This window comes from Lactuca serriola, chromosome 7, assembly GCF_051521515.1.
Source record: "Lactuca serriola cultivar US96UC23 chromosome 7, Lser_US96UC23_V15, whole genome shotgun sequence".
Taxonomy (NCBI): Eukaryota; Viridiplantae; Streptophyta; class Magnoliopsida; order Asterales; family Asteraceae; genus Lactuca; species Lactuca serriola.
In genome coordinates this window covers 33,231,541-33,242,379 of record NC_136414.1, presented here as the reverse complement: position 1 = coordinate 33,242,379, position 10,839 = coordinate 33,231,541, and the positions used below count along the sequence as shown (strand labels likewise).

Sequence of the window (10,839 nt, the reverse complement as noted above, 5' to 3'; positions counted from 1 at the left end):
TTTTTTGGACTGTTAGTCCTTTTGGCCTAGTTTGACTATGATTTTGGTCCCTCGAAAAACTAAAAAGACTAAAATGCCCTTCTTGTATATATTTTTATATTTTTTCTATTTAATATAATGTTTTATTATTAATAAACATTGGGCCCCACCCCTCCCCCCTCTCTCTCTCTCTCTCTCTCTCTCTCTCTCCGTCTTCTTCCTCAAGAACAAATCTGAAAATCTGGAGTGTGATTTGTTTAAGAAAAAACCAAGAAAATAAGGAACAACTCTTCCTCTTCGTCTTCAAAACAATCAAAACGAGAGGGGGTTGACATTGCAGGGCCACTCCGACGACCTACTTCATCTTCTGGTCCAATCATCTGCAACACAGGAAAGAAAAGAGGATTGATCGGGAATCAAACCAATAGCGACTGTCGGTGGCCCTGAGGAGTTCAATCGAGCAATAAGGGTGAAAATCAAGACTTATTGTGGTTGTGTTTGGTCTGTCAGTCAAACGAAAGGAATGGGTCTTCGATTCCCATCTGATCGGAGACGAAAAGGGACCGCAAGCAACATCTTCTTTCTTTCTTCTTTTCCTGATTTGCTATGAAGCACGAAGAAGGAGTCGATTTTTCTTGCGGTTCAAGACTTCAATCGGGGCTGTGGGGGTTGAGAAGGGTAGCAACAGCCGGAGAGGGTGCTTGTGGTGGTGTTTCTCGGCAGAAGGCGGAAGGGAAGGGGATATGGAGGTGGCGGCAGGGGGGAACCGGGAAAACATCACCGATGATTCTAGTTCTTTAACAGGGGAAGGAGACGAACGGGATGACAGTCGTTGAGAAGGTTGTGAAGGGGTATCAGAACAATACAACATCAATTTCGGGCGTGTTTAACAGCGGATGCTGGGGCTGCTACTACCGGCGAAGAATTACCGGTCCTTTCCTTCTTTTTCACTGGTTCTACAATGAGAGTAGGTGTTTTGGGTGATGGATCATCATCAGAGAGAGAGATAGAGAGAGAGGTGAGCCTAGTTTTATATTTAATAATAATAATAATTTTAAAAAGTGAAAGAAAATGAAAATTAAATTCATTAAGGGTATAATAGTCTTTTTAATTTGGACAGGGACCAAAACTACATGTAAACTAGTTCAAAAGAACCACCAATCCAAAAAAATCGTGGTTTTGACTAAAAAAAAAACCATTTTTGCAATTTTGTCAATAGAATTTAAGGGGTGTTTAGCTTAGCTTTTCACAGCCAAAAGTCTTTTTTGTAAAAGAATAAAATAACTTTTTGAAAAAGTTTTTTTTGAGCTAGCCAAACACCCATTAGTTATCCGTTGGGCCTTTTATTTCACCTTGATCAGGGTTTCTCTGTTGCGTTAGGGTTTACAGTTCACCGGCGGTAAGAAATGGATCTTTCGAAGAAGAGAAAAATGGAGGAGAACGGCCAATACACCACCGATGTCACAAATGACGTCGCGACTCCGCCGTCATTCTCCTCTATAACTCTCACTCCACAGGATGCGCGCAAGATCCTGGAATCCTTCACTAAGGAACAGCTCCTCGACGTTTTACAAACCGCTGTCGTACGTGACGTTACCGTTCTGGAGGCCGTTCGTTCAGTAGCGGATTCCGATCCTACCAAACGTAAACTTTTCATCCGCGGTATCGGTTGGGAAACAACCACGGATAAGCTTCGATCGACCTTTTCGGATTTTGGGGAACTTGAAGAGGCTATCGTAATAACTGATAAAAATACTGGAAAATCGAAAGGTTATGGATTTGTTACTTTTAAACATATAGACGGCGCGGTTTTGGCTCTGAAAACACCAAGTAAGAAGATCGATGGTAGAATTACGGTTGCGCAGTTAGCGGCGTCTAAGGATTCAGCTAATGTTGATGTGTCTACGAGGAAGGTGTACGTTGGCAATGTCCCGTTTGAGATATCATCGGAGAGATTACTGAGTCATTTTTCATCATATGGGGAGATAGAAGAAGGACCATTAGGGTTCGATAAACAGTCAGGGAAGCAAAAGGGGTTTGCTTTTTTTGTTTATAAAACTGAGGAAGGGGCGAGGAATTCACTTATGGATTCAATCAAGAACATTGATGGGCACCAGGTTATGTGTAAAATGGCTACTGATGGGAAGAAGGGTAAAGTAGGTGGTCCACAAGGGTCTAATGGGAGACCTGTTGATTCCGTTCGATCAATGCCAGGTTCCATGAACTCCGGCTATGGTATGCCAGGTTAGATTTTTTGTGAACTCCTTTAATATCTCTTTTTTATGTTCAAATTAAGCTTTATAAAAGAGCTCATACAATGGCGGATTCCAGGTGGGATAACATCGTATGGTGGGTACTCCAGTGGACCTCCATTGCTTCATCAAAATCCTCAACTGAATTCTTCAATGCCTTCGTCAATGAGCAGTGGTCCAGGTTATGGGAGTCAAGGGCCACCCTCATATGGCGGTGGTGGTGGGTATGCTGGTGGTGGCTCACATTATGGTGGTGATACAGCCCTGGATCATCCTGGGCTTAACAATTATCCATCTTCTATGAACAGATTTCCCCCATCTCAGGGTGGATACAGTGATGGTGGAAGCTATGGTTCTTCAGCTTACTCAACACAACCTAACCTTCCACCTGGTGGTCCGAGAGTCCCTCATGGTGGGATGTACCAGAGTGGCCCACCATATTATTGAGGTAGTGTTATGCTCTCATATATTTCATACCTTCTATGTGAGGCTAAGAATGATAGTTTATATAAGTTGAAGTATTACACTATTACTTGTTGAGATCTTAATCTGCTGTTGGTGTTAGAATAATAGAATTTGGTGTTAAATGTGTATACATGAACATGATTCAGGTTTGTGAGAGGTTGCTTGGTTGTTGGAGGCAAATGCTTGATTTCATGAATGATTGCTGACAATGGTTGCTGCTTCATTCACTCTATTTAATATGCCTATATATGACTTCCTGCTTTTATGATATCATAATATGTCTCTTAATCTTCTTATGTTTACAATAGTTTTGTAACTTATTCTGATGAGACATGTTTTATTGTAGCATATCATATTGATTGTAATAAGTTTTGACCATGTGGTTGCTACCTTTTAGATGTTTTTTTATTATGTGCAATATCTCTTCTTTGTTGGTTTTATCTGAGAAAATGACACACTAGGGGAAATGGAAGGAATTTTAACTGATTTTGTGTACTAAGTTGTTATTTTTTCATTTTGTATAATAATAGCTTGCAGTTATATTTATAAAACTTCTGGAATTGTACTAATATAAAATTTTACTGTGTATGATGATTTTAATTTTCGTGAATTGTGATTCCATCTACCAATTGTGTTTATTTTTGGTGTTTTTTGAACGAAGTAATATGTTTTATTATTCATCATATATGCTTTTTGAGAAGAAAAGTTTAGCATACTTTTATGTGCTTGAAATCCATATACATGAAGGATCTTGTGTTGTGTTCTTACATGATGATAAAACAGGTTTAGGTTATACTCCATTTGACAAAAATTGCAATCTTTTGTATCACCCAAAAAAGTTGGGGCATGGATTTGCTCTTGATCTCTAGTGAGTGCAAAAGACGGAAATGCCCTTTGCTTCTTCATCATTGAAAATAGCCCTAAAAAGCTTGTCTGGTTTGGTCCCTTCCTGTAACAAACGCTGCACAAAAGATTAGATAGAGAACTTTGAGGTATCATGGATCAAGAATATCTGGTATTATTTATTTATTTATTTATGTTTTTACTTTCTGGTGATTTGTTATCTTATTTTGATTATCTAAAGGTGCATTTACTTTGATATGAACAGATTTCTGCTCTATGTCGGAATCGGAATCGGAATTGAAAGTGGAAATGGGGAATTGAAGTTTTGGAATTTTGTTTTGGTATTCACCAAACCAAAGTTACCATTGGTTGCTCAAAGTAGTAATTGGAAAAAAAAAAGGAACAAAAAGTTTAAAGCTTATGGTCGAATATCATTTGTAGATTTTTGTTTAATGTAAGTTGTACATATAGTTTTGATATCATTGCATACGGGTTAGAATCGAATAATGAAATAATATGAGAGAGGAAAAACATGTGCAATTGTCGATACAAATATTTTATCTTGACACAAACACGTGAAACATGTATCTCCGTGGTGTTTGAAAGTTTTTGACTAAGATGTAAATAAATTAATCAAAAAAGTGCTTAGACTATATTCTTATTTCACATTGAAATTGTGCCAAATGGTAGATGTATAAACCTATTTGTGTACGTCCTACATATCAGTATTTCAACTATAGAATGAATGTATTCGATATATCAACACTAGTTGAAGAAATTGACGTTTGTTAAAATAAAATTAAACATTCGACATGAGCATTTTATAAATTTCCAAATATTATTGCCTTGTGATATGCAACATTCGACATGACTAATTTACACATGTATGGTTCAATCATATGTTGCATCAACAATTAACTCGATAATTGTAATTTGAGATTTCATTCGGTAGCAGCGGTTGTTTCAAATTGCATATTGCAACTAAGTACTAACAATAATAAATGCAAATCAATTGTTATTGTGGATAAAAAATATTTAATATTAAACTGAATGGAATGGTGTCATGGTTGTGGATAAAAAATCAAGTATTGTAATTTTTACTACAAAATATTCTTTTCACAAATATAGTTAATTCAACAAAATGGACTTTTTATGAGGTGATACAATATTGTTTCAATGTATTACCAATTTATGTAGTAAAGTCATCTCTAACCAACTTATGCGTACATAAATTCTTGACATTCTAATAACAACTTGAAATACACACCAAATAATAAAATAAAAAATCTATTAGTTGGAAATAATATTCTCATGGAAATAATATTCTCATGGAAGAAGGGTAAGGGTAAGGCAATGGGAGGTGAACAAAAGTCCATTCAATTCACAATTCCAATTCCAAATTAATGGAACACTTGGAGTAGACAGTTATTGAAGTGGGTAAACATGGTGGAAAGTTTGTTGAAATTGGGCAACCCTCCTCTTTCTAAGCCCCTACTGCCACTTCCATTTCAATTTTCTCTGTCATCTTCAAGATCTCTCCCCATGTCGTCCCTTAATTCCGTCAACGTTCACCGTTCCCCCACTGCTTCCTCTTTCCAGCCTTCCATTCTTGTTTTCTCAGGTACAAATCTCTCCTGTCCTTCCGATTTCATTTCTTCTTCAACAATTTCGTAATGTACCTTGCGAATTTGATCGAAAAGTGTATTTTAACAACCTGTAAGCAATTTGTTTTTGTGATTCTAATGTTTAGGGCTTTTAGAACTAAAAAAATACGAAATTAGGGAAATTTTGATATCTAGCGGGTGTTTTGATGCGATTCTAGAGTGATTGTAAATTTTAAAGCGGCTTGTCGATTTTAAATATTCTGGTTCTTCTTACAGGGGGGACGGCTTTTAATGGCGTCGTTGAAGAGCTTAAGAAGCTGACAACTCGTGTTGCTCATGTTCTTCCCGTTTCTGATGATGGTGGAAGTACAGCTGAGATTGTTCGTGTTCTAGGTAGGTTTTACAATCATCCTTTTCTCAATTGATCACCCATCAACACATTTCTTCTTCCATGAAATCAACACACATATTTACTTTGTTCTAGATATTCAATTCCTAACATTTAGGTGATTTGATTGCAAATTCATGGTGCCATTTTTCAGGTGGTCCAGCAGTTGGAGACATACGATCAAGATGCTTGAGATTATCCGATCAAAGTACTTCAGAGGCTCTTGCAGTGAGGAACTTACTTGGTTACAGGTTGCCTCTTGATGCACAAGAAGCCAAATTAGAATGGTAACTTCCTTAAATTTCACTTAAGCAGCTCCTTCCTCAATTTCAGCTCTTGATGAAAAGGGCATTTTTGTCTTTTTTGAACAGGTACAGTATTGTAGAAGGAGAACATTCTTTATGGAAAGATGTTTCAAAGGCCTACAGAGAAACCATTCGTGCCTTTCTGGCTTATTTTCAGAACCAGGTTCCTGTCTTCATTAATGTGTTGTATTTATCATTGTTCATTCACACATCTTTGAAATGAGTTTTTAGTAATATTCTTCTTTTCTTACAGATCCTTCGAAGAACAAATGAGTCATTCTGTTTTAGCAATGGAAGGTATGTGAAAATCTTTTATCTTTTTCATTCCAATGGATTGAATGAATGGAATGAACGATTCCATTCCATCATACAAGAAACTAACTGGAATCAGTTTTTCCAGCATTGGTAACTTTTTCTTTGCAGGAGCACGTATATTCTTTCAGTCTTTGGATGCTGCAATTTTTTTGTTTTCACGTGTTTCCCAGATTCCCACAGAAAGTCTTGTTCTTCCAGTTATATCCACTAATGATCGCCTTACTTTAGGCTGTGAATTATGGGTAGGATAAAAAACATTTTCTTTTTTCTTTTTAAAAAAAAGTTAACTTGTTTTATTAGTTTAAGAGAATGTCAAATTACTAATCTTTTTACATGCTGTTTTTGTTATGAAGTTTAGGATGGAATGATAATACGTGGTCAGAATGAGATATCTCATCCCACTAATGGATCATTGCAACTTATAGATAAGGTAAAATCTGCATTTTTTCTAAAAAATCATAACTTTCTACTTTCAATTATCTCATATGGCTTTTCTTTCTGGGATTTCTCATTAAGTTTACCTTTTTTTTTTAACTGTTTGAATCTTTCATACAGGAAAATTCTTCCACACTACCTTCAAGAATAAAGAGGGTTTTCTACATGTCAAGTGAAGGAAGCAATTTATTGCATGAGGTGATTTATCTTGTTTATTTTAAAGGGTTAAATACATAAATTGGTAAAAAAATTATTGCAAAATTGTTGAGGAGTTTATTTGTGGTGGTGATTATGCAGGTGTTTCCCACTGTAAATCCATCTGTTCTTGAACAGTTGAGAAATGTGGATTGCATTATTTATGGTATGGGATCCCTCTTTACTTCCATCTGCCCTTCTTTGGTAAGTCCAAAACCCTAATTAAACTCTAATTATTTAACAAAAATTTCATGGTTGTAATCTTTATATAAAATGTTAGGGTTCTTGATTTTCATAGTTGTAATCTTTGGGTAAAAAAAAATGTTTGTTTAATAACATGGATTGTAACTGAATCTCTTCTTGAATAATTACTACCCATTTAACAATTAACACATTTTATTTTTTATTTCTTGACTAATGACTTATTAAGTGCTTATAATAATTTATCATCATTCTTGTTTTTATGATTTAGGTTTTACTAGGAGTTGGAGAGGTTATAGCTTCAAGATCATGTGCAAAAGTAAGGCCTTGTTTTATTTATTTATTATTAAATAAAAGTTGTCCAAATAACCGATGTTTGAAAATCATACTGAGAAAATAATGGCAAACTTGGGAAAATGGAAGGGCAAATCTGTAAAAAGTTAGTACATAATGGGACTTTCTTTGATAAGTCGTTCTTTCTGAATTAAGTAAAAAATGTTTGATGTTGTCCTTCAAATTGCTAAATTAAAATATATTTCTGAAATGAAAATTGAAATTAAAATATGTTTTTGAATTATATAAATAAATTATCAGGTACTTGTGATGAATGGTAGTTGTGATCGAGAAACTAGTGGATTTGGAGCCTCTTGCTTTGTTACTGCTATTACAGATGCTCTTAATAGAACTTATGGACATCTTAATAATCGTCTTAAAAACAATGTAAGTCATCAATAAAAATCAAAACATTTTCATTTATTTATTTACTAATTGTGTGTTTTTTTAGCAGCCTAGTGAATATATCAACACCATTTTTGTGCCAAAAGATGGTGAAATTCCTGTAGATATGAAATCCTTGGCTACACTAGGAATTGTACACGTGGTATGTATTTTTATATTTGTTTATATCTGTGTGAGTTGCATAAATTGGTAAAACTTTTTATATAAATTATGAACATTGTTTGTTGTTGCAGGTGAGTGTTGAATCAATGAAAGATCCAAAGGTGGGCGTAGTTTATGACCCAACATCTTTGATACAAGCACTTTCCAATTTATTAAAACAAAAATGATCACAATCAACAATGCAATAACAATTTTATTTGAAAAAAATCGTGATCCATTTATTCTGTAGATTATAAAGTAGAAAACTAGCACAAGTGTACACACTCATCTTATATCATTTTTGTTTACAAGGGATTAGCTTTGTATATTGTTGTATTTCAAGCATATAGAGAGCTAGTGTTGTATATTGTTGTGATTCACTTGTTGAGCTTAATAGGTTAAGCACTTAATCTGGATATCTATGGATGGTTGTTGCTTTTTTGACTTGATCTAGACACAATGACTTTGGGGTTGTTTCATATGCCTCTTATTGAGTCTAAATAGAGGTCATGTCTAACTATGATAAGATGCTTGATTTTGACTCAATCAGATATTGACTTAATCAACAATTACTCGAGTCATTTTATCAACACAAAACTTTAAAAAAATTAAAATAAAGATACAACCCTAGAGTAGATGGGATTGATGACCTATATCTCTTGGGATAGGATTAAAAATCGCAAATTCTGTCACATTGAGTCATTGACATCAATTTCACTCAAGTACTAATCTTAAGAATCTGCTCTGACAATCAAGTTAAACAGTATGAAGAAAACAAAAGTTACAACTTTTCAAGATATATTGCTTGATAATCGAAGAGAAGAGACGTTTCAACATCTAGAAATTAAACCAAGATTACACGAATTAAACAAATACACATTAAACAAAAATATCATCATCATGATAATCATGGACCCAAAAGTAGTAAAAATTCGGTCATTCGATTCAAGCACGTTTTCCACTACTAGGATTAGATTTGGTGCAAAGTATCCAACGACCCTTGGCTCTTCTACGCTTCAACACAGCTCTTCCATTAGTAGTTCTCATCCTCAAACGAAATCCATGAGTCCTTGCTAATGATTTCCGAGATCTGTTCCTCTTTGTTTGAGCAAGTTGAAACTTCTTCCCCGCCCTAACCACCAACCCCCGCCGCTTCACCGCCTCCATCCCACTCCTTGAACTCAAGTCCAACCCCAATGATGAACCTATTACACCATTTTACTTTCAATTTTCTTTTTATGTTTCTTATTAAGGCATTGTACTTTGAAATATCTACCTAAGTGTAACATTGTACTTTCGATCCTTTTCTTATTGAAACATTATACTTTAAAAAGTCTACCCAATTATAGCAATGAAATTTGCTACGTATATGGATGAGATTGTTATAATTGGATGGATTTTTCAAAGTACAATGCAATTATGTTGCTCTTTCTTGCATTTAACCCTTTATAAAAAGTTAAGTGGATTGAGTTTTCTTAAGAATTGATTAGGTTTGGGTCAAAAGTAGGTGTTTAGCAAAGCCCTTTTGGTCAAGACTCAAATTAGAAAACTGCATTGTCCACTATGATTGATTTTGTTTTGTGCGCACATAATCCTTTAAACAAAATACAAATTAGCATAGAATTCAACTAAAAATGAGATGTATTTTGCATATCTATCAACCAAAATAGTAATTTCGGAATCTTGATTGGTCAATCTCCTAAAACAGGATAAACCCTAAATTTCAGTGAAATGAATCAAAACCCCACATACTCGTTTAACCAAATTGCCCACATGAAAGAATGGGTTTTTTCTTTAATTTCATAACTGGGGAGATGAAAATTTACCTGCGAATGTGGATGAAGATGAAGATGAAAGAGAGAGTGGGGAAGAAGAATAAGAAACGAAGGAACAGTGGAGAAGCCCAGACGTGTTTGCGGTATTAGGCGCAGCAGCAGCTGGTTTTAGGGAGAGAGAGCTTCTTGTTACTCGTGAAACATTGAGGAAAGGGAGCGAAGCTGTTGTACTGTGTGCTCCAAATCTTGTACACACAGATGATACACACGCCATGTCTTCAAGATTTCTTGGTTGCTGTTATCCTCTTCCTCAATGGCAACAGCCTTATCAGCTCTTCAGAGAACTGGTAGGGGTATTTTAGTAATAACGTTGATGATGAAAATGGGCTAGCCAAGCCGAACTTGGTATTGGGCCATAGTTCGGGCCTTAACATTCTCCTATTTTAAATTTAAGGGTGCAACTTTTTAGATAAATTATACTAACGGTGTTTATGGTATGGGGTAGTATGTAAGTATGATGCTTATTATTTTTATTTTTATTTTTTAATTAGAACGGTCCCTATTAAATGTTAGGTATGGCATTTGGTCCTTATTAGATCCAAAAAGACTATATTAGATCCACAACTTGTTTTTCCACAGATGAATTTTTCCATGGATTCTTCACTTTATCCAAAGCAAACCACACCAATACTCGATTCATGGATCCTATACACTAGATTCAATCCATTACCGTAAATTAATCTTTTTCATCATACTGATATAACCCTAGCCTACGAGTTTTAGAAGAAGGATATGAATCAGATGAAGGAGATGAGTTTGTTCATATAAACAGACGGAGTTTTGATGGAGCAGACTGAAAGCAACAAGGGAGGAGATGAGTACGAGTAGAGGAACGACATGATATTTACGTAATTTCTTTCCCAGATCGAAATCTTGTTGAACATCTGTAACCATTTGTAATCAACATGTTCAATCGAAATCTACCGATTGTATCAGGGTCGACAATGGACCTTCAACATTTGACAAGCTACCTCTGTTGGATTATATGTCTAAGCCCATAACTATAATTGGTATGAACTTGGTTTGATAGTAGCATGATCCTTTTGGGTTGCCTTCATTTTAGCAACTTGACAAGATGACTTTTGGAGAGAGAGGTTAATAAATAATTTATTAATATATTGTGAGAATAATATATTAATTAGA

At 35.1% G+C, this 10,839-nt stretch overlaps 3 protein-coding genes across 7 annotated transcripts; 2 read left to right on the top strand and 1 right to left on the bottom strand.

Moving 5' to 3' along the window:
* Positions 1-1,311: 1,311 nt before the first annotated feature.
* On the top strand, positions 1,312-4,149 carry LOC145062722 (UBP1-associated protein 2C-like). 3 transcript variants are annotated; one of them, XR_013687697.1, is made up of 4 exons: positions 1,312-2,223; positions 2,311-2,679; positions 3,480-3,688; positions 3,805-4,149. XR_013687697.1 is itself a non-coding variant. In XM_079010312.1 (3 exons), exons 1-2 carry the CDS (start codon positions 1,386-1,388, stop codon positions 2,676-2,678), a joined length of 1,206 nt encoding a protein of 401 aa, XP_078866438.1. In that variant the 5' UTR covers positions 1,312-1,385; the 3' UTR covers position 2,679; positions 2,843-3,087. The 3 variants fall into 3 exon arrangements, 1 of the variants encoding a protein (XP_078866438.1); XR_013687696.1 differs by having other exon boundaries at positions 3,480-3,711; XM_079010312.1 differs by lacking the exons at positions 3,480-3,688; positions 3,805-4,149 and adding an exon at positions 2,843-3,087.
* A 713-nt stretch (positions 4,150-4,862) lies between these two features.
* MEE18 (maternal effect embryo arrest 18) lies at positions 4,863-8,302 on the top strand. Of its 3 annotated transcripts, none has more exons than XM_079010309.1 (13): positions 4,863-5,160; positions 5,420-5,536; positions 5,686-5,818; positions 5,903-5,999; positions 6,090-6,133; positions 6,228-6,393; positions 6,510-6,581; positions 6,707-6,784; positions 6,884-6,985; positions 7,254-7,301; positions 7,577-7,702; positions 7,767-7,862; positions 7,954-8,302. In XM_079010309.1, the coding sequence occupies exons 1-13, from the start codon at positions 4,983-4,985 to the stop codon at positions 8,047-8,049; spliced, it is 1,353 nt and encodes a 450-aa protein (XP_078866435.1). In that variant the 5' UTR covers positions 4,863-4,982; the 3' UTR covers positions 8,050-8,302. The 3 variants fall into 3 exon arrangements, with proteins under 3 accessions (XP_078866435.1, XP_078866436.1, XP_078866437.1); XM_079010310.1 differs by having other exon boundaries at positions 4,864-5,160; positions 7,770-7,862; XM_079010311.1 differs by having other exon boundaries at positions 4,866-5,160; positions 6,237-6,393; positions 7,770-7,862.
* A 338-nt stretch (positions 8,303-8,640) lies between these two features.
* LOC145062723 (Ribosomal protein L34) lies at positions 8,641-9,963 on the bottom strand. Its single transcript, XM_079010313.1, has 2 exons — positions 9,688-9,963; positions 8,641-9,066 (listed from the first exon to the last, which is right to left on the bottom strand). The coding sequence occupies exons 1-2, from the start codon at positions 9,908-9,910 to the stop codon at positions 8,807-8,809; spliced, it is 483 nt and encodes a 160-aa protein (XP_078866439.1). The 5' UTR covers positions 9,911-9,963; the 3' UTR covers positions 8,641-8,806.
* Positions 9,964-10,839: the final 876 nt, after the last annotated feature.